The following is a 23,819-nucleotide window of genomic DNA, read 5'->3' as shown; positions in this document are numbered from 1 at the left end:
TTTGATGGTTAAATTTGTCGTTTATTAATATAAACTAATTGTTCCAATTTATTTGAATAGCTCCGCGCTCAAATAATCGTAAATCGCGTTCACATAAACATAAAAAAATGTAAGGGGTTGTATCTAGGACACGACTACATATTTTCGACGTAGAACTACGCAATTATATTATGCAATCCACTTGTTTACCACTTCGATTATTATTTTAGAATGCATCGAAATTTTTGTAATAGATCATGTTCTTCGTTAAAAAAGAATTTTGATGAACGTCCTTATACGTTTGATATGATGCCTAGGACCGATCATTGTATTTTACATGTCCTTCTGAAATTATAGCACATCTCATGTTTACGTTGTTCTCGAACGGCGAAAGTTCGTTCACCTCTAGTATCTGAAATGACGATTTTTCCAGGCTTCTCAGTTTAAAAGTACGTTTTTGGGAAACATTAGGGAAACATATTCTGCGCAACGACAAGAGACTACAAAAGTACTCAACACCAAAAAATAACCCCGACTTGCATGTATTTGCAAAGCGGATTCCCCCAGGCACATTGATTTTGAAGTACGTGTTAGGGAAACACAGCTCGGTGGGAACAAAAATACCCCGACCGGCAAATATATTTGCAGAGCGGATTTCCGAAGGTACATCAATTTTTAAATCTGCGTTGAGGAAACCGTAAATCGGGCCAATCAAAACATGGCAGTTTGAGCGTTTAGATAACGCTTGACATTTTACAGTTATTCAATTGAAAAGTAGAAGGGGTTGAGCCTAGACGCACGGACGGAAGCTTGGTGTAGGACTTTGGGGAGATTTTGTAACTATTCAGAAATCCGTAAATTCAATACTACAAATGGTGCCTCTAGAAAAACCATTTGTTGTATGATCTTTTTTTTCCCAATTCATTTATTTGTAATGCTCAATCGCATAAGCTTTGCGGAGCCGCTAATTTAAGATTTGTTTATACAAAATTTCAACTTAAATCTATGCTTAATAGGATTCGACCGATCACTCGCGGTTTACTCGAGGTTAGAGGGGCAACAAATTGTATGAACTTAACTGAACTTCAAACGAATTGTAATTATAGTGGCAGAGAAAATTCGGTATCATTATAATTCTGTCTATTATTCTTATTTCGTCGTCAATCGGTGTAGACGCATTGAAAAATTGCTCCAAAAGCGCGCGCTTTCAATTCGATTGTTTTTGATTTTTTTTGCGAATTTATCAATTTTGTGTGCTAATTAACTTGTGTGTCGTTGGTTTTCGTGTGCAACAAACTAGGGAAACAAAAAGAACGAATATGAATTGCGAAATTTGTGCTACTGGGATCGCCGATAACATCAATCTGTGGGAGTGCGCAGGTTGTCCGAGACGATTCCATGCTGCTTGCATCGGTGTACATCGTAATAAGGTCGTCGAAATCACATCGTACGTCTTACCTTGCTGTAGTAAATGCCAGAGTCACATGCGTACCGAGTTCGACATCAAGGAGCTTACTCAGCAGCAATCGAAGTTGGCTGAACAGCTGCAGCAGAACACGGAAATCATCCATCGGCTGACTCAGCAACAAAAAAATGTAAGCATTATACACGAAGCCATGGATAGACTGGAGGGACAACTCGTCGATTTGAAACGCTAAATGTCAACAAACAGAATCAGCAATCCCGCAACGACTTTAATAACTTTAATATTACGTCACTTATTGACATAGCAATTATTAATTTGAAGGAAAACAATACCAAGTACCTTAAGTCAATTACATCCGATATAACTCGTGATGTTGGCCAAATGCGTGAGGAAATTGAACAGCTGGGTAATTTATCACTCGAAATTGCTGCTAATATTAATGACGGATCACAACATGCCCAAATTGGAATGCAAGTCCTAGATGAGGTGAAAATGTTGTCGACTATTCTGGGGGCATCGAGTAGTAATACTGAACGATCCCTTCCACCCCCACCAGAATCGAGTCCCAGCTTGGCAGAAGAACTGAGCGCAATTGTAGAACGAAATACAGCAAATTCAGGCTGTCGAGTTCTAGGATCTACTAGAAGGTGGAAAGCTGACTGGACCGAATATGACGCGCGACAACTCCGTAGGCTCAATCAACAAAAGGAAGCGGAAAAGGCTAGGAACCGTCGCAGAAGAAATCAAAGGATGAACCAACCCAATAGGAATAATCGTCGAAATGTTGACAGTAGAAGGAATTACAGCAACTCAGCTACACATAATAACAATAATGCGCGCCACAGAAATATCAGGAGCAACTAATACATTAATAACATCCGCCATCATAACCCAAACAGATATGACCGTACATTCAACATTAACAACATTCGATTTAATAGTAGTGAATCCAGCAGCAGGAACAATAATTAACACAGGAACAATATTAACAATCATCAAACGAGAAACAATACCGTGCTTCTACCACCGGACAGAGTACTCTTGGCAGCGGCTATACATCAGTTCTCTAGGCCACCCGAAACGAATCCACGAATGATCAACTTCCAAAGAGGAGAGGTGCTTAACCCATATCCTGTGGACCATCAACCTCCACACACAACGCAGCTACATTCATCGTCTCACAGGTGCATGCCATGCTGCTGTACTACCAATAACAGTTGCTCGAGTTTTCACCACCACTGACGCATTCTTCGGATAAAGATTTAGTTCATACTGGTCTACTTGAAATACTTAGTTATTGTCAAAATTTCAATAGAATGCGTAGTGCGGCGAAAATGAAACAAATATATAAAACAGTTAATGCTTGCCTGTACAATGTAATACTGGCCACTGAAACCAGTTGGAACGACACAGTGAAAAGTGAAGAATTATTTGGTAGCAATTTTAACGTGTTTAGGTGTGATCGAGATTTGTCATTGTGTGATAAAAAATCGGGGGGTGGTGTACTCATTGCTGTTAATGCCCTGTTAAACGCAGTTCGTATTCCTTGTGAACAACATAAAGAATTTGATGATGTGTGGGTTAAAGTATGTATTAATGGCCAAACACATGTTTTTGTATCTATATATTTCCCTCCTAATTTTGCCAAAAAACATTCTTATGAGAAATTTTTAAATATTGTAGAGTCATTTGTTGATGAACTCGATCCTAAAATTAAAATCCATATTTACGGGGACTTCAATCAAAATACAATTGATTTCATTGTAGACGAGGAGAACGAATCAATCCTACTCCCGATTGTAGGCGAAAATGAGACATTGCAACTTATTTTCGATAAAACAAGACAACTAGGTCTATGTCAAATCAATCCTATTTCAAATGAACTAAATTGTTTCCTAGACTTGTTGTTTACTAATTGCACAGAAGATTTCTATGTTTCGAAAGCTGAATGTCCTCTTTGGAAAAATGAAAAATTCCACACCGCTATACAATACTCTTTATTTATCGATAGCACAAGTACACGTCCCGCCGATTGCGAATTTGAGATAAATTTTGATTTCAAAATAGCAGACTACGAGCAAATTAATTGTAAGATTAAGGATATAAATTGGTCATTTCTACTTAAAGATGAAAGGAACATACACAAAGCCGTTGAAATTTTTGATGATAATCTGTATACAATCATAAGCGAACATGTTCCAACAAGAAAGAAAGAACTTAATACAAGTTCAAAAACACCGGTATGATTCACCCGTGATATTAAAAATCTCAAAAACAAAAAAACAAAAAGCTCATAAAAGATACAAAGCAAACCAAACTTTGGATAATTTAACCATATACAAAGATATTTGTAAAAACCTTGATACGTAAATATCACTACAATATGAAAGCTATATTATAAGAATAGAAAATAATATTAAATCCGATCCTAAGAAAATTTTCAATTTTGCCAGCGATATAATGAATTCTAATAATTTCCCATTAAGTATGAAATTTGGAGAATACGTTGGATCAAATGATAGTGATATTAGTATTCAATTCGCCCGTTTTTTCCAAGGTAACTACACAACAAATAATGTAGTTCGAGATTACGATTATTTTTCGTTTTTACCCGAATGTGCAAACTAGGTCTCAATTGATAATATTACCGCTAACGAACTTCTTGTCGCGCTGGAGGATCTAGATTCATTTAAAGGCCCCGGGCCGGATGGTATTCCTCCAATGTTGTTGAAAAAGTTGGCATCGGCTTTCGTTCATCCTTTGTCCTTGCTTTTCAATTTATCACTAAAATTCGCAATATTTCCTTTTGTCTGGAAAAAAATCATTCCTATTACCCATATTCAAATCTGGTAACCGTTCTAACATAAATAACTATCGTGGCATCGCCATATTATCTTGTATTCCCAAATTATTTGAATCCATTGTCAATACTAAAATGTTCAATCAGTTAAAACATTATATTTCACCGAATCAACATGGTTTTTATAAAGGAAGATCCACTGCCACAAATCTGTTAGAATTTGTATCCTATTCTCTTGCGGTAATGGATAGAGGCAACGTTGTCGAGACTCTTTATACAGACTTCAGCAAGGCTTTCGACAGAGTAGATATTCCAATGCTTATTTTCATGCTCCAACCAGAGCTGCAATTTGTCACAGTCACTGCATATATTTGGGCTACTATGACGACCATTGCAACATTACCACCAAACGACGTGCAACAAAATATAAACCGACAAAACAAATTCCTCACTCTTTGATGCTAGATAGTTTGTCAGATTGTTTTGACCATCAAAGAATGTTGCAAGTCAGCGCACTTTGATCGTCAAGACAAGAAATACCATGTCACCTGATATAATGGAGGTTTACACGTTTACCAGGATGCATTTGTTCACGTTGTTACCTGAATACCATTCTTATATAAAATGCTAAAACTTCCAGGAGGACAATTGATATAACTGAGTCTAAACGGACTTTCAAATGCGTGATTTTCGATGTCAGGCAGAAATTTTAACGAAAAGAGAAATTTCTTCATTATTTCAGCATGTGGAGATTGTTCAAGTTTGGACAATTATATATTCCGTTGCCTAAATGGTTTGCAATCGCTCACACGTTATCGCGTGTTCACCATAGTATTTACTTCAGTAAATACAAGAAGCAACAACCGGAATGAAAACCGAAGCTTTGCTCGATGAAAATAAAATGCAATCTGCGACAATCATCAATTCATTATGGACAATTTTACCGCCTACTTGATCGGTCAAAGCGTATTAACAAAACTCTGTAACAGGCAAATTGTTGCATCGTACTCTGTCAGTCACCATTCGACCGAGAATTATGTCAGTAGGAAGTGACTAACGTGCCTCGTCAGTTGTCAGTGACATTGATGAAAAAATGCAGCTCTGGCTCCAACGTATGGGAGTAACTGGAACTCTATTGAAGTGGGTAGAATCTTACCTCACCAATAGAACACAGTTTGTTCGCTTTAGAGGGAAAATCTCTAGTCCAGTGTATGTCACATCCGGAGTTCCACAAGGTTCCCAATTAGGCCCCTTACTTTTTATCCTATTCGTAAATGATGTGTCACTAGTATTAACTAACCTCAACATTCTAATATATGCTGATGATATGAAATTGTACATGGAATAACCAAATGTAGTGATCTTGTGATTTTCCAACAAGAAGTAGATGTTTTCTTCGAATGGTGCGTGAAAAGTCTTTCAGAAATTAATGTGAAAAAATGTAATATTATATCGTATACTCGAAAACATGAAACTAATGACTTCATATGTTCTCTAGGATTTGAAACTGTAGAGAGATGCGTCAAAATTAGAGATTTAGGTATAATTCTTGATTCGAAACTCACTTTTGGCGAACATTACAATACAATGATCAATAAAGCAAATAGTATGCTCGGTTTCATAAAAAGATTTAGTTACAATTTCAGCGATCCATACACAATAAAAACATTGTATATAAGTTTTGTTAGATCTATTTTAGAATATTGCATTGTATGGGCACCCTATCAAGAACTGCACTCCATTCGAATAGAATCAGTACAAAAACAATTTTTTATTATTTGCCCTGAGAAAACTAGGCTGGACAACATACCTCTTCCCCCATATGAAGCCCGTTGTATGTTAATAAATATTGAAACACTTGAGAAACGCAGAGAAATTGCCACAATTTCATGTTTAATTGACTGAGTTTCACACAGGATTAGTTCTGAAAACTTACTTGAAAGTCTAAATTTTTATGCACCAACACGAGCCTTGCGAGCACGGTATTTGTTCAAACCAACTTCATTTCGAACTTTATATGCTATGAATGGTTCACTTAATAGAATGATGAGAACGTACAATAAGTACAGTAATGTAATTGATGTGACAATGACGAAGAAATGATTGAAAAAGTAATTGACTGAAAGATCATTGTATTCGTGAATTACAGTTTTGTCATATATGTTTGCTGCGTTCCATTTCGTAATTCATTATCAATACAAAATACATGATACCTCTAATAATTGATTTTCATAAATATAGCTATTAATTATTCATTAAGTATATTGTAATTGTAATGTAATGTATGTAATTGTTGTCCACTATAGTTTGACGAAATAAAGAAATATCGATAGTAAACAGATATGCGAAGCTTTTCGAAACTTTGTGGATAATAGAGTGTCGCCATCTTCCAAGTCAACTCTTTTTATTATTCTGATGAGTGCTTACCATGTAAAATAATTTAAAAGTGGTGCCGAAGTGCAGTGTATTTCAAGCCGGATGCGAAGTTATTTTCCTGCGGTAAAACTGTGTCGGAAACTGAAGATGGAAATATTCTCTTCAATAAAAAAAATCAAGAAGAAGAAGCCAAAAGGAAGTGAAAAGTAATTGACAAATTGTGTAGAAATAGAATGGAAGCTCATCATAATTCAACGAATATCGAACCCGGTAACGTCAACACAAAAGCCATCATCGAGGACACCAATGTGTTACTATTGTTACTAATAACCAATATCTCAATCGATGCTTAACAGTAGCTTCAGAGAGTAACTATCGAAAAAGTATATTGGTCTACAGGGTGTTCAATAAGTTCGAATACAACTTTTCATCGTTGTGTAGGTGCGCACCATGTGCATTCTGTGTATTGGTATTGGTATCAGCATTAGGTTCATATATAGGCCAATCGAGCAATCGTGTTTTGCTGATGAGAAACTCTTTGTCTTGCAAAAGCCACACAATGTCCAAAAAGATCGGCTGTGGGCGCCGACGTTGGTCAGCATCCCCTGTCCCACATAAACATCCCGCTGTTCCAGTGCGCCACGTCGGTGATGGTTGGGAGGACTGTATCCAGGTGTGGGAAGCTCACACTGGTCCTGGCACTTCGAGACCATTAAGTGCCCCAGCACTCAGGTAATATATATACGTTCTCAATATACATTGCCTTAATAAAAATTGACGCAGAAAAAAATATCTTGTATTTTCATTTTTTTAACACAGTTTTAAATCGTATTAGAACTTATTGAACACTCTGTAGAATGAATGAAGTAATGAAGAAAAAAAAAATTAAAAACACGTTAGCATCCTGCTGTTAATGAACGCGTCAAACCGAACGAAAACTGAACACCGAAATCAATTTGTTGATGACCGATAGATAACCAATATGATGACTTAATCCATCCTTCGGGGGATAGGCCACTATGGGAGAATCCAAAGAGAAGATTCATCATCCTAAACAAATGACATGACTTTGGGTCGACCTCTCGGCGTGCTCTTGAAATATGAGGGGTAATTGACCGATACTATGGGGTAAAAAATACAAGACCCAAGCCGTTGGAAAAACACCACATCGGCTCGATCTGGGTTAGGGTTGAGCGGAAGAATCTTTACTGCTTCCTTTCTATTTCGGTTCGGCAGATTAGTTCAAGCAGAATGGGTATACTTTCTCATCATTCAGCCAGAAACGAAAAACAGCAAACGAAATGGTCACTTATTCATGTGGGCTCAGTTTTGCTGAGCTCCAGTCCATTTTCGTCTATATTATGAGTAAACACAATAATTGGGGTGCTTCCGATCAACGGTGCAAAGTGTACCCTTCTCGGATGAGGATGGTCTTGCAAAATTTTCAGATCACTAGTTGATCTAGTTGATCAGAAAATGTTTGGTTTCAATGAATTGATTTCGGATAGAAATTTAAACAACGTCATCGCCATGTTTGCTATCTTCGTACTCGAATAAGGCAACGGTTGTGGTAATTCAAACACTGTTTGACATTATTAAAACTCCCCTTGTCATAACTGCCAGTCTCAATTTATGATCTCCAACGCAGTGTATTCTACTTCACATATCATAACTTTTAATCAACCGTATACACATTCTCGCAGCGAGGCTCGTTAAAATGCCACAAAGCGTTCTTTTCACAGCTCCTTCCCATCTGTGGATGTTCACCAGTATCCCTCTCGCATATGTTGCGGTATTTAAGTTGGAAGCAACCACTTCCTCCAACCGTACACATTCGAGGGCCTTCGAAGCCCTCTACCAGCGCAATCATCATCCATCATTTCAACGCGCTTACCCCCTGTCTAGATCTGTAGTACGGCAGAGGCGCTCGATGCGACTCCGGTTAGGCGTCCTATTTTTCCTTCTAACGAACAGTCGACCCGGGCGCATTGTTCACACGTAGATAAATCTAATATTACTTATATAAATATAGGATTTCCCTCCCACCATCCGTGCCGGGCCTAGGACTCTGTTCACCTGCAAGAAAACGAAAAAAAAATCTCAGTCGAGGCGGCTCCTCGCCCGTCCTGGATCCCCTTAGCCACAAATGGATGTATACTCTCCATTCAAGCTGCTCAGGTTTACCGTTCCTTGGAATGTGACAATTCCTAGACGGTGATGAGGATGAGTTGGTGATAACACATTGACAGCCATGTTTTGTTGGGTATAGCTGAAGTGCGTTTAAGCTGCCTTATATTTATTTTTTTGCGGATGGTTATTCCCCGCGACTATAATACTCGTACACAAAGACTTTAGATGAATGCAATTACCAGCAGTGGGGTGCATACATAAGTTAGTTGGGGATGACACAGACATTTGGGTAGGTGAAATTTGGGTTGCTGAATGTTTGATACAAAATCTACGCCAAACCGTGCAAAACTATTAGCATTTGCACAGACCATACAAAGAAAGGCAATCAAACGAATGACAAAAAATAAATGCGTGGGAAATAAACACATTTCCCATCGTCGAGCGATCTAAGAGTGAGCCTAAATTACGCGTGAGAATAGAACCTATGCCAGATTTCGCCAAAATGCAAAAGAATATGGGTTTGGGTTGGCAGGGTGTTAGCTTTTGTGACTGATTGCGAGTTTTTATTCTACGACGCTCGAATACATTCCACCAAATGTGGGATCTCACACAATAGAAAGTAAAATTGAATGGTGCCGATCGGCTTCAAATTATTCATACTGAGAAAAATCTGTTTCTTCGGTGTTTTCTTTTTTTAGCTCTAAACCTCATTTTTCCTCAACTCTTCCTCCTTCTTCCTCTTCCGGGATTTGGTTTATGATTATCGCAGATTTTTGTTCATAATTATGTCTTGAAAGTTGTTCTGCTGTTTGATATATGTATATCGTAATACTCTGGAATCTGTTTTTGTTTCGGAAAAAATAGCTTGAGTGATAATCACGATCAAAACGATTTCTCGCACTTTTACCTTGATTGATTTTTTTTCTGGCCGATTATCTGTCCATTAATTGTGTTCTATTTTGTGGTGCCATACGTTTCTGCGAATTTCTGAATCATCTTAAACAAAGTATAATCCCGCCACACTGAGGTTAGTTCAATCAACCGATTACGACACTATTAATTGGAATGGTTATTCCATGAAGGGTAATCATCCGAATAAACTACAATTTGTGCGCTGTGCGTCTATGCTCTGATGAGAAGACCTCATCATCCTCTAAACAGTCCGAACTGTTTCGGGCAGTCTGTTCCGTACAGTACGCGACCATTCGCAAGAATCGCTTGGGTATGTTTGCAACGCAAATCAAATCTACAGTGCGTCATTCATGTCCATCATCATCAGCAACAGAAGTAGAGATGAATCTCGGCGGCTGATCAGCATAGATTGTACGTGTCGTTCACTGAGCTTTGGGTTTACCCCAAGAGCAGACGATAAAAGGCATATCTGGTATCTGTTCATCGTTGAGTGCTACGATGCAAAGTCTAAATATAAATAGGGAATCATTAATAACAGCGTAAAGTGATCGCACGAATAAATTGTAATAGCAAGTATGCATTAACCCTTTCACTACGGAAGTGTGTTCGACGGGGTGCTACCGCTAAACTGCGCCGTAAAGTATGCATATCGCGCTGGTGTGATCGATGTGCAGTGTCACCCTGATGTCGTCTAGAGTCGACACTCGTAGCGAAAGGGTTAACCATCGGAAAGAGTCTCCTAACGCCCAGACGGCATGCGCCTATTAGCATCCGATATCTTCGTGAATACCGTTTTGTCTCAAATTGCGAACACTTAAGGTTTGTTGGCCATTAAACGGCGTCTCATTACTCAAAATTGTACTGTTTCACGAAATCGCCTTTTTCACTTGAATACAATAAAATTGATTTATAAATACATATTCATGGTAAAAAACTAAAAAATTTTTTACATAATTTCACTTGTCTCGAATTCCGAACACCATTTTTGTCACTGACTCATATTCCGAACACTTTTGTCTCAAATTTCAAACAGCAAAAAGGCAATCAAAAAATCATAACTTTAGAACTACTTGACCGATTCAAATATTCGGTATATCAAATTAAAGCCAACTAGCTAGACTTTGTTGGAAATATTATACAGGCAAAACATTGGATTTTGTTTTCGTAATTATCGATTGTATTGTATTGTATGTGTACCGGTATGTTTCTTCGGTTTTACAACTGATGGCTTAACTTGATTATTATTCCAGTGAATCAAATTTCCAGACATTCGCTACTGTCATTGCGCATCTTTTTCAGTATATGTCAAAAAGTTGAAGCGTAAAAAACATAGTTTTTTGTCACTTCGAATATACCGAATTTCGTCCCAACGAGAGTGTTTTTGCGGAAAGTGTTACTTCATTACCTCAATATGAGGAAAAAAGCTGCGGAAAGTCATCGCATTTTGGTGGAAGTATATGGTGACCATGCTCTAACTGAGCGAACATGTCAGAAGTGGTTTTCATGGTTGAAAAGTGGTAATTTTGATTTGAAAGACGAAGAACGTTCCGGAACGCCAAAAAAGTTTGAAGATGAACAATTGGAGGCTTTACGCAACAAGAACCTGCAGATACACTTGCAGCAAACCGTATCCGATCGTTTAAAAACAATGGGAATGATCTGAATGATAGGACATTGGGTGGCGTATGAATTGAAGTCACGAGATGTCGAACGCCGTTTTTTCACGTACGAACAACTGCTCCAACGGTGTAAGAGAATGGGTTTTTTTTTGCATCGAATCGTTACTGGCGATGAAAAGTGGGTCCATTACGGCAATCCTAAACGTCGGGCAACGTATGGATACCCCGGCCATGCATCAACATCGACGGCTGCGCGGAATATTCACGGCCAGAAGGTTATGCAGTCTATTTGGTGGGACCAGCTGGGTGTGGTATACTACGAGCTGCTAAAACCGAATGAAACCATTATGAGGGGCCTCTACCGACTACAATTGATGCGTTTGAGCCGTGCACTGAAGGAAAAATGACCACAATACGAGTAAAGACACGATGAAGTTATTTTGCAGTAGGACAATGCTTGGCCGCATGTCGCGAAACCAGCCAAACATACTTGAAAAGGCTGAAATGGGAGGTCCTATCCCACCCGCCGTATTCTCCAGATATTGCTCCGTCTGATTCCTACCTTTTTCGATCGATGCAACTTAGCCTGGTTGACCAGCGCTTCTCCAGTTTTGATGATGTCAAAAATTGGATCGATTCGTGGTTAGCCGACAAACTGGTCGATTATTTAAGCAAAGGGATCCCTGAATTGCCAGAAGGATGGGAAAAAGTTGTGTATAGCGATGGGCAATACTATCAATATTAAATATGTAACCATTTTTGCAGAATAAAGCATTAATTTTTGAAAAAAACGAAGGTATTACCGGTACCCCTATTATATACTTCAATTCAACCGACTGCTTACATATCTCTGGAAACACTCTGGTTCTACAGTTATGAAACGCAGTGTATATAAAATTTCATACCATTCCTACCACTTGACATGAAAACAGCAAATAAAATAATTAAAACAACTACAAAAACGGAATAAGCTAACGCAAACATTTTGTCACTGGTTTTGACCATAACTTTTTTGCAAAGCTTAGTATTATAAATTATAGGTCGTTTCGTTACCTGTGAATAATGGTAAAATGAAGCTTATACCCCAACAATTGTCAGGGTTTTCATTACTCAATCAGGTATTTATAACATAATAGTTCAGTAAATTAACGTTTACAAATGAAGTGTTCGGAATATGAATCATGCGTAAAACTTGATTCAAATTCCGAACACTACTTTATTTCTAATTTTAATGATGATTTCTGCATAAAAGATAATCTTTTTCATCCATTCATACCTTTTCTACCACTTAACATGAAAACAGCAAACATAATAGTTAAAACAACTACAAAACTGATGGATGCTTGCTTTTTTACGGAATTTGCTAACGCAAACATTTTGTCATTGTTTTTGACTGTCATTTTTTTACAAATGCTCAGTGTTATAAATTATATTATAGGCTGTATCGATACCTATAAATGATGTTAAAATGAGGCCTATACCCCAAAGAATAACATTAAATAACATTAAAGTTTAGTAAATTTATATTTAAAAATGAAGTGTTTGGAATTCGAGACTGTTCGGAATTTGAGACAAAACGGTAATTACTACTAGCTGCTGTCGAAAGTCTTTTGAGCCCGCGCCCGGAAACTGCAATCTCACTTCACCGTGACAAGGATAAATAACGAGAATTCGTCACTGCAGCGCAATTTATGCAATCACTTGATTTATTTAGCCTCATGGGCCATCCGTTGTATCAGTTGCAGAAATGGAAGTTCACCTATGAAAAACTTCACCACCCTACGCTGGGAAGATTCTTTGAATCGGGGAGAAGCATGAACAGTAGATCAGATGATGCAACCTATCTGGATCGCCAGTAGCGGTACTCGGTGTTCAAAGACTGATGATTGCTAGCACTTTTGCTAATTGAGAAAGTTTTCCCAGCGGGAACCTTCACCGGGCGGCAGTGAATGCAAGGCTTGATGATTTTTCGTCACGCGAAAATTATAGAATCAAATAGTTTCTGCTCGATTTTGGCCACAAGTGCGAATTCATGACGGCTCACGGCTGAGTGCGGGAAACCCTTTTGGTAAGAAGATTTGATATGGTCTGTGTTCTGTTAGACCAGACTAAGTAACAAAAGACGGATTTCGCGCCAACTCGTTTATGGGATTGGCATGACCCTCTCAGAACTTAACCCATTACTGCCCAGGTGTACAAGAACTTGATCCAAATGGCATGAAACTTTTTAGTCCATCTAGGTTTGTTCCGAAATGGGGGAAGCGCAATATTTTGGTTTGGAGTTCTTTGGAAGTTGAGATATGAAATTTTATATGCTGAGCCGATACAGTATCAAAAATGGAAATCATTTGAATATCGAACAAAACGGTTTTATTTCATAAAATTCAACTTCAACAACCATTTTCACGGTTTAGTAGCAATTTCGTGTACTGCCGTTCTACGCATAATTGTCCCACGGTTCATGGGGATTGCATAGAACATAGTACAGTTATGCGTAGAACGGCAGTGTATCGGATTTAGTATCACTGAGTATATGGTACCGGAAAAAGCACTCCGAAGGGTGCAAATCCACATCACACTTCAAGCAAATATACGTCGTATATCGGTTGCAATACGCACACCTTCGTTGGGTTCCAGTTGGATTCGTATTAATGAAATGATTTATTCCGTCAAACCTAACTTCCGATGACTTCGAGTATTTAGACTCGATCTGCATGAACTTGATCCTTGCTGGATTTATGTCACTCATCCGAATTTAAGGTCATTTTTTTCCAGTGTATGGCTCTCCGCTTCTTGCTGCTGCCTGAGGAGCATTCTTGTGATTGGCCTCGTTCAATGTTGTTCTCGACATTCACTTGTTTTCCAAAACCGGAAGAGCCGTCCTCCGAGTCACTATCTCCAGCATCCATATCGCTGTCTCCACGGCTTGGGATCACGATGACAAAGTCAATATCATTTGTTGACACTAGATTTTCGAAAGCGTCTTCTCCCAAATCAATCAGATAATTGTACAGCTCCTCCGGATTATCGGGAAGCTGATATACCCTATTGAGAAAAAAATATACCGTAGTTGCACAGTGTATGAAATTTCATACAAAAGTAAACATAATCAAAATATTTTTTAAATATATATAAAAAAAATATTTTTTACAGCTTGGTCGTTAACGGGTTAAATTAATTGATCATATTCGTATTCACAAACTTTCAAGAGTAGGCTCGAAGACGAAACGTTTCGTATATCACAATTTACCGGGCAATCTATGAATCATTTCTCTAACGAATCATACGAAAACGATTGTAATCAACAAATGTTAAAGCACGAGAGTTTTAATATTAATTATCTTTCATGTAATATCCCATTTATTCGCAACGAAAAATAATTTTGATTCAATTCAATTGAATTTGAACCTCATCCTCTGCGGTCTACATTTACACTAGTTAATAGTTCACTTCCGAAGAGGGTATGTCAAGACAACGGATAATATAGAGTCAAGTGATAAAATATACGAATTACACTAGTAAATATAAAAGCACATAGGCAAACGGTAGAGTATAGTGCGTTCTCTCACGTGTGCCACTCACTTCTCACTAATTTAAACATCAATTGGTTATGCTGAGTAGTAAATATTACTGGACACTGTTTCCAGTATAACGGTTAGAAAAAACTTTCTATCCTCCATCTAGTACACTCGTAGTCGATTCCATTCATCAAATCCTGCCGAATGGCCAGCATTGCGAACCACAAAAGAGGATCCATCGAAATGCATGCGACGTTCTTCGCGACTGAAATGATAAAAGCGCTGTTCTGAAATCGCTCGGTACAACATATCCGTAAAAATTTACCGCACGAAGAGATGCGACGTCTGTCCCATTGAGGCGGTGCAGTGAATGTAGGGTGTTGTGATAGTAGCCGAACCATTAGTAGGACTTGTCCGTATGTTGCACCGATTGTTGGTCCTAGCTATTTTCACCAAACCATCCACGGTTTGTTGAATGCGGAACCCATTGAGATGAAAGGTCTCCGTGCCGTCATCATTCAGCCAAAAGTTGCAGCACTGAGCAATCTGATTTGCCTCCTGACAGAACTGAGTACCAATGCGCGTCCCGCTGGAATAAGATTTCCATGAGATTTGGGATTCACTTTGTCTTAGCCTCTATTACTTGTAGAACACCGGGCTGATGTAGTCGACCTTCGGATCGATGTTGATAACATCCGATGTGGTTCGAGTCCCTGCTGCATCAACGAGATAAATAAGGGCGCAACCTTCGCTCGTTAGGCTTATTCCTTTTTGCCACATCTTGGCATAACGGCTGGAATATTCGAGAGCATTATTACTTGCATATTACTTGTTTCGGTATCAAATGTTAGCAACTTCTCGAAAGTAGCGAAGTAGCGTCGGCAAACTCAGAGCGGTTTTAGAAAATTCCAGGATTTTATTTACCATAACTGCAGCCACGGATAGTGATGTCTGGTATTCGTTCGATTAATCGAATACTTTCTACCAAAATCGATTAATCATAGATCGATTACAGTGCAACCGATAATCGAAGCGAACAAATAATTTAAGTCGATTAATCGATCCGAATTCAGAGTAAAAAAACGGTACGGCCATTGCAGGTTTTAATTTTCTTAGAAATACTTAGAAGAACTGGTGGGGATTCTCTAAGGGGAATCAGACATTACATGGTAAATTCAATATAATTATAATACCGTTGATGGAGGTGAGGATGGGTCATGGAGGTGAGATTGGGTCAAAAACGAAAAAAATAATGAACTATTAAATAGTAACACAATTAATTATTATAAATTGAAAAGAGTGAAAATATGTCCCTTATTAAACGGTTCAAAGCTTTCGAAAATATTCGCAATATTTGTCAATATCACCCAAAACATCCCCATCCCGAACACAATTATCAATTTTTCTCATCAGTAAAAACATGTTACTTTAATATAGAGAAAACATATTTGAAACGGAAAAAATAATTTCATTTTATAATTTTTATATTCTGAGTGTTTATTCAATGCAATACGAATTCTATTTGGATTAACAACATCTAATAATATATGTAGATCATATGGAAAATCACTTTTTCTAATATTTCTTCACTTTTCCAATTTTTCTCGCCGTTTAAACTTTCCTTGGGTGAAGATGAACACAACAAAACCGACAGCGGACAATCCGTTCTCGAGTGGGAACACACCTTGGTTTTTATTTATAAATATTTAAATAAATCGTTTCATATATCAAGTCATTTTTAACACAACTACTACCATACACAGGGTGGGCCATTTAAAGTGGAAGCATCTGGCAACCCCATAACTTTTGACAGAGATGTCAGATTAACAAATGTCATACCGCGTTGGAAGCGTCATTTCAGTACAATTTTAACCATGGAACAATACACACCTAAACAACGCGCTGAAATTGTTCAGCTGTACATTCAAAATAACTTCTCAATTGTGTTAACTAAACGTGCGTGGAAAAATAAAAATAAAGTTAAAACATCGCCTGGAGACAACACCATACGTCGATTATATGCCAAATTTATATTGTCTGGTAGTGTTGGTAATGCCAGTGATCTGTCCAGACAACGACCAAGACGTTTCGACGAGAATATTGATGCCGTTCGAGCCAGTGTTGCGAGAGCGTTATCGGACAATGATAACCGATTTTTTATTGCCATTTGTTCGTGAAAATGAATTGGACAATTACTGGTACCAACAGGACGGCGCTACATGCCATACAGCGGCTGCCACGACCAAATTATTGCGCGAAATGTTCCCCGGAAGATTAATATCGAAAAACGGCGATTATGACTGGCCACCGAGATCACCTGATTTGACGCCTCCTGACTTTTTTATGGGGATATTTAAAATCCAAGGTATACACTGGTAAACCAAGGACCCTGGCTGCGCTGAAAGACAATATCCGACAAGAAATTGCTGCCATATCGGCCGAAACATTGGGCAAAGTGATGGAAAATGCCGAAAAAAGGGCACAATTTGCGGTCAAGGTCAGAGGCGGTCATTTACGAGATATCATAATCAAAAAGTAGTTAGAACAAATCTCCTTGGACCAAAATAAATGAATTTAAAAAAAAAAATTAAATTCCACTTCTTTACTTTGCTATTGCAAAAACAAATCCTTCCACTTTAAATGGCCCACCCTGTACAATTTTACACTTACACTTGTGCTAAATCTATCACAATACACGATCGGTCATTGATATGAAATTTCACGAAGCAACCAACATTAAAGTTACAAATTTAAATTTTATTTGCTAGAATTAATAGTATCACTCACCTTACCTGCAATACAAAAATGCCCCCGACTTGCATATATTTGCAATGTCGACCAATCAGATGTGGGTAGTTCCGTTAGGATAAGGGTTGAGATTTTTCAATTGTTCAATAGCATGTTTCATTACTAATATTATTTTCTTCAATATAAAAAATTGTTATGGTGTCGATTGACGCAAAAATTTCATCAATCCATCATGAAATGACAATGAAATTGGACAATTTTCACGATGTACTCGATTTTCGATTTTTAATTTATACCCCAATATGTTCCCGAAAGACGTAATCCTACGTCAAAATGTTTACACTTGCGAATATTCGAATTCTAGTCGCATAGATCTAGTCCAGTCACATAGGAATATTGAACAAAGACTGAAAACATGTTAATTTTGAAAAATCATAACTTAAAAACGAAAAAAGAACATCTCTGATTTTTCGAGATGAAATGTAAAAAACCTCAGCTTTTATGAAAAAATATAAAAAAATATTGCGCCCTTGGTCCCGAGACCATGTAAACTATAAAAATCAAATACAATCAATGATCAAGAGAACAAAATTCAATTTTTTGCAAGTGTATTGTTTTTTGGAAAAAGACCAGCTAATTGGCTTCAACTTGGTATACAGATCATCTAAATCGGTTCAGTAATTCAAAAGTTAAGATTGTTAAAAGAAAGTCATTCTTGAAAAAAATGGACAATATTGATTTCTGAATGGTCACCCTGACGAAAAAATAAAAAAATACGGGTCTAATATTTTGCTATAAGAAACAAAGTGGTCGTTTTTCACAATATCGGATTGGCATGGAATGGCTGTATAACAACATTAAGAAAGCAACTTCATCATATACTATAAGAAACATGTAATGGTTCATTTGAGATAACTATATCGGATAACGGAGATAGCGGATCGAAGAGTCGTTAAAGTCATATATTATTGGTGTTTGCATGTTTACACAAAATTTTGTCTGCACTACGATTGCTTCAAATTGACCCAAATCCGTAGAGATAGATATACCACATAGAGAAATTCGATATTTCAACACTTTTGATGAGAATAAACTATATGGAATAAAAATATATTTACCTCGATCAATGGATAAATGACATTACAAGAAATAAAATAAAAATGAAACCATTTTTTGTAATTTTCTATATTTAATTCGAAATGCTTCAGCATGAAGCGTACCGTAACCCTAGTGTTAGGAAGCCGGCTAAACTATCGATCGATAAAAAGTCTGCAGTCTGCGGGGATCTTAATGTGTGTACAACACGTTATAAACATTATAAACACGAAATTAGAAATTAGTTTAAAAAAATCGCATAACGTAAAGCAGATTCCATATTTTGATTAAATATGTCATTATATTTTTCTATGCTGTTTTGTGGAGGCGATCTGGTGTAGTGGTAACATTCATGCCTCTCACGCTAAAGGTCACGAGTTCAATTGTCACTCCAGACAGTCTTCCAAAAATGGAAGGTAAAAGTGACGAACCAGCCAAAAGTGTTGAAAGTCACTATATAATACAGACCAAAAAAATATTCTACACTGTTTATTCAACGCGTCCACGTGGACATTATCTAAACCCCCTACCCCCTCATCGTGGACATTTTCGTAGCCTCTACACCCCCCCCCAAGTTTTCCACGTCGTTTGGTGACATCCCCTAACTAATTATCTCTCTCAGTGTGGTAATGATTCGAATATTTTTGAGGCGATTAATTGTATTGAACAACGAACAGCTGAAAAATATTCGATTAGTTGATGAACGATCAATTTTAAAAAATTTCATACAAATTTAGCAATTAAAAGCTGTCTTAGGGCCGACTAATCTGATAGAGAATAATTGGCCGGAATAGTATCCGGATGTCGACACCATTCCGCCGTCAACGCGAATACAGGCAATGAACTGAACAAATATGAACAGTATTCTGGGAAAATACATGGAAAATGTTCAATGTTTCAAGTTTTATACATTATATGAAATCAATAAATATCATCTCGTTCCGGATAGGATTCACGATCGAACAAAAATATAGAATACTTACACATAAGGGTTTTTCATTCTGCCGTCGAACGCGGCAATATCAACGCGCGATCCGTTCTGGAAGACTATCCCGTTCGGATGTGTCAGTGCGGATGAAGTTCCCGTACTGGACAGGGCGATAGTCACCCGTTCGTGATGGTTGATCAGCTTCACTGAACGGTCCACTGTCATCTCAATGACCACAGAGTTGCGCAAACGCAGCTGAATGATACCATTTGTCAGCACCGTTGGTCCGAACTGATGCAACGGTTCATAGTTCGAAGACGGCGATGGAGAAACTTCTCGATGCTGTTGTTGTTGTTGTTGCTTCTGGTAGTACTGAAACAGTTGATTGGGAGTTGTCTGGAAGGACAGAACAACATCAAGTAAATGGTGAGCATTAAGGAAATTGGCTAAATTTTTTTGTGCTGCTCACACTTTGGTACGAAGCAAATTGCTCCAAGGGATAGCTGGAAATGCTGCTCCAAACCCGACTGTTGACCGGAAGTTGAGTTGGGCCGATATAACCTATTTCGGGCATGCTTTCCCCACCACGTAACGCACGGGCAGACGATGAGCTCCTGAAGGAGGGATAAACGAACGCTGGGGCAGCAACGTTCAACTTCGAATCTTGCTTGATCTAGACGACAATGTTTTAATTTTCCCAATTGCTTATTGACTTAGGAATTCCACTCACCTTCGTATAAGGACTACGGTGCTGCGAATGCTGCTGATTCGATTGAATCAAATTGGTCGAACTGGACGACGCCATGTTTTAAACGCCGCAAGTGAAAATCAAAATGAAAATGCTCCAGACATGCATTGACAATTACTTTTTCCGCGGACTGAACGCACTTTCGTACCAGATTATTTGACCGAAATGAAATAACACTACTTGCTAATATTATCACTAACAACTTTAGATGCGTGCAGAATTTTTTCCCTCATCTACTGACGGCGCTGACGAACTGAATGTGCTCACTTTTTCGTGTTTGATTTTTTTTCATGGCAACGATGTTGCTACACGTTTGAAGCGCGCAGTAAGCATGCCTACTTCGACGCAAGGCGATTCGTTTCTGCTATTGTCGTAAGAAGAACTCTCTTATTTCTCTCCACTGAATCTGATGAGGAAGGGAAAAATCACGTCTCCATTGCAGCGCTTCTTGATGAATATAGGTCGGACTCGATTATCCGGAGTATTGATGTTTTTTTCATCGAATAATCGAATCCTCCGGATAATCGAGTAATAAAAAAACAATTTTTCTCTCGGCAACGTATTATAATTATGATTCGCACTTATTTATTAAACGGTTTTATCTAGGTTAACCCGTTTGTGTGTTTGTGACTTTGTAACTTTGTAACTTTGTAACTTTGTCTCTGGTGTCATTATAAAACTACGTATTCCATGGTCTTGAAAATCCAAGATGGCGGCCGCTACAAAATGGCGGATTACATATTTTCTCAGAACCGCTTCAATATGTATTTCAAATGATGAAAGGGATCGACTAGTAAAATACAATAATTCATGAAAACTCAAATCCAAAATGGCCGCCACCACAAAATGGTGCCATATATTTTTTGACGTAGGATTACGTCTTTCGGGAACATATTGGGGTACAAATTGAAAATCGAAAATCGAGCACATCGTGAAAATTGTCCAATTTTAAACGCCTATTGCTCAGTCATTTCACGATGAATTGATGAAATTTTTGCGTCAATCGATTTCGGCACTCCATAACAATTTTTTACATTGAAAAGAATAATATATGTCATGAAAATAACAATCGAACAATTGAAAAATATCAACTCCTATCCTAACGGAGTTACCCATTTCTGATTGGTCGAAATTGACGATACATGCGGCCGGTCCCTAACAGAGACATCACAACCAAGCTGCCTGAGGGAAATCGGTATTGCAAATACATGAAAGTAAGGGGAATTTTTGTTCCTACCGAAATGTGTTCCCTAACAGAGACATCTAAACCAAGCTGCCTGGGGGAAATCGGCATTGCAAATACATGCAAGTCGGGGGCATTTTAATATTGCAAGTAAGGTGAGTAATACGATTAATTTTAGCTAATAATATTTAAATTTGGAACTTAATGCTAGTTGCTTCGTGAAATTTCATATCAATGACCGATCATGCATTGTGAAAAATTTAGAACAAGTGTAGGTGTAAAATTGTATATGGTAGCAGTTGTGTTAAAAATGATTTGATATATGAAACGATTTATTTCAATTTTCATACCAAGGTGTGTTCCCGCTTGAGAACGAGTCGTTTGGTTTAAGCTGTCTGTTTTGTTGTGTTCATTTTCACCTAAGGAAAGTTTATACGAAGATAAAAATTAGAAAAGTGAAGAAATATTAGAAATTTGATTTCCTATATGCTCTACATATAGGATTAGGTGTTGTTAGTCCAATTAAAATTCAGATTGGGTTGAATAAACACCCAGAAAGTATGAATTATAATAAAAAAAAAATTACCTTTTCCATTTCATATGTTTTCTCTATATTAAAGTACCATTTTTATACTGATGAGCAAAATTGATAATTGTGTTCGGTATTGGTAATTATCTTATATTACACTGGTGAGTTATTTTTCTTTATTTCATCCATACATAACACAGGAGGCATCTCGTCTAGGATCATAGAGGGCGGTTTTCTCAATCTCGTTCCACTTCGGTATATTGACGTAGGACTACGTCTTTCATTTCTATACCGGGGTGTAAAATCAAAGTTTCGAAAACGAAAGCGTTACGCCGGAGACCGAGATTTTGAGCGTTAATAGCTCCTAAACAACTGAACGAAATGGTATGATAAACACTTCATTCGAAAGATAAAATGTCTACGCGTTCTATACTTGTTACTTTTTGATCCAAAAACTTGTTTCAATAGTCTTAAAATTGCTTTCAAAACAGGCTATTGAAATCACCAATCGGTATATAAGCGAGCGCCGCTCGGAAATCCACTCAGTTCTAATTGAACAGCGATTGGAGCATGTTGTCGCTGTTGTGGTGAAGCTCTTCGTTTATCATGAAAGCGCGGATGAACGGTGTCACCAAGAGCCTGTTTGTGCACCTTAGGCCAGACATGAATCCATCAGGAGGAGAGTGATGCCACAAACGGTTCCCCGGGAAGATCCCGAAGCAGCCGCTACACACACACACATACACGCGCGGAATTCTTTCCGTTTGGATGCCATTCAGCATCGAGAAAGATCCGGAAAATAATCTGCCAGTTGCTCTGGGAATTTAAAAATACATTCATGTGAAAGAGTTTATTTGAATGTTTTCTAAAGGGTGTGTCACATCAAATTGCATCACGGAAAAAACGCTGTAGAAATTTAATTTTTAGGAATTATATCTTCAGCTTTCGCTTATAATCAGATAAGAGTGTATAGATCACGTTGGCCATGCTTCACTGTCAATTTTTCGTAAATTTGGAAAAATGTCGTCGAACGAAAAAGAGCGTCGTGAATTAATCCTGCGCACTCATTTCGAGAATCCGGAGTTGTCACATCGGGACATCGGTGAGATGCTGGGAATCGTCCAATCCACGGTCAGCAGAGTACTAAAACGATACTTCGAGGACCTAACCATCGACCGGAAGGTGAAGAACGGCAAAAATGGATGCTCCGTCAGTGAAAAAGATCACACTAGTAGAACATAGCAGATCATGAAAAATCCAATTCCAAGATGGCCGCAGTCCCCAAACAACTAATTACTTTCTAAATGTTTTCATTCAACTTGACCTGTTGAAAGTTTGTAGGGTTTTCCCATATTAATAGAATATTGAACCCGTTCCTGTTGACTGATTGATCTGAAATTTAGAAGACACCTATAATTTTACTGTCATTTTCAAATTCAAAATTTGGCCATCGCTGAAAATTGGCTGAATTACTTGACATGGAGAACACGAAACATAATAAACAACATAAATTAATAAAGGTCGCCGCCACTAAATGGTCGACTATGTATTTTCTGCGATGATGTGATAACTGCTACTAGACAAATTATTTTCTAGCTCCTAGTACATTTAAACCGTTTAACCTAAAAAGTTGGTTTTACTTATTTTATTTTCTAGTTTTTTAGTAAATTATCTGTATCACTAGTATACTTCTCTATATTAAAACCATTCAAAAAATTTATGTTTTTTCAATTTTTGTTTCTTTCCTAACTTTCTTCGGAATATTTTGATGATGTACTGTATTCTATTAAACAAATAATTTCATTTAATACCAATACTGAAGCGATTG

General features: G+C 37.8%; 2 protein-coding genes across 3 annotated transcripts in view; both read right to left on the bottom strand.

Moving 5' to 3' along the window:
* The window catches only part of LOC129779844 (60S ribosomal protein L30), a 269,784-nt gene extending 259,903 nt beyond the window's left edge, over window positions 1–9,881 (bottom strand). The window contains exon 1 of one of the 2 annotated variants that reach the window (XM_055787586.1): window positions 9,872–9,881. The gene's annotated coding sequence lies outside the window, so the exon portion shown is untranslated. The remainder of the gene's footprint in view (window positions 1–9,871) is intronic. The other variant, XM_055787587.1, reaches the window with a different exon arrangement.
* A 4,721-nt stretch (window positions 9,882–14,602) lies between these two features.
* On the bottom strand, window positions 14,603–20,561 carry LOC129779564 (uncharacterized). The gene is made up of 6 exons (XM_055787120.1): window positions 20,262–20,561; window positions 20,001–20,204; window positions 19,587–19,927; window positions 15,404–15,553; window positions 15,086–15,349; window positions 14,603–15,025 (listed from the first exon to the last, which is right to left on the bottom strand). The coding sequence occupies exons 1-6, from the start codon at window positions 20,334–20,336 to the stop codon at window positions 14,923–14,925; spliced, it is 1,137 nt and encodes a 378-aa protein (XP_055643095.1). The 5' UTR covers window positions 20,337–20,561; the 3' UTR covers window positions 14,603–14,922.
* Window positions 20,562–23,819: the final 3,258 nt, after the last annotated feature.

This window comes from Toxorhynchites rutilus, chromosome 3 (assembly GCF_029784135.1).
Source record: "Toxorhynchites rutilus septentrionalis strain SRP chromosome 3, ASM2978413v1, whole genome shotgun sequence".
Lineage (NCBI taxonomy): Eukaryota > Metazoa > Arthropoda > Insecta > Diptera > Culicidae > Toxorhynchites > Toxorhynchites rutilus.
Note: the sequence above shows the minus strand (reverse complement) of the source record. Positions and strands in the feature narration are given on the sequence as shown.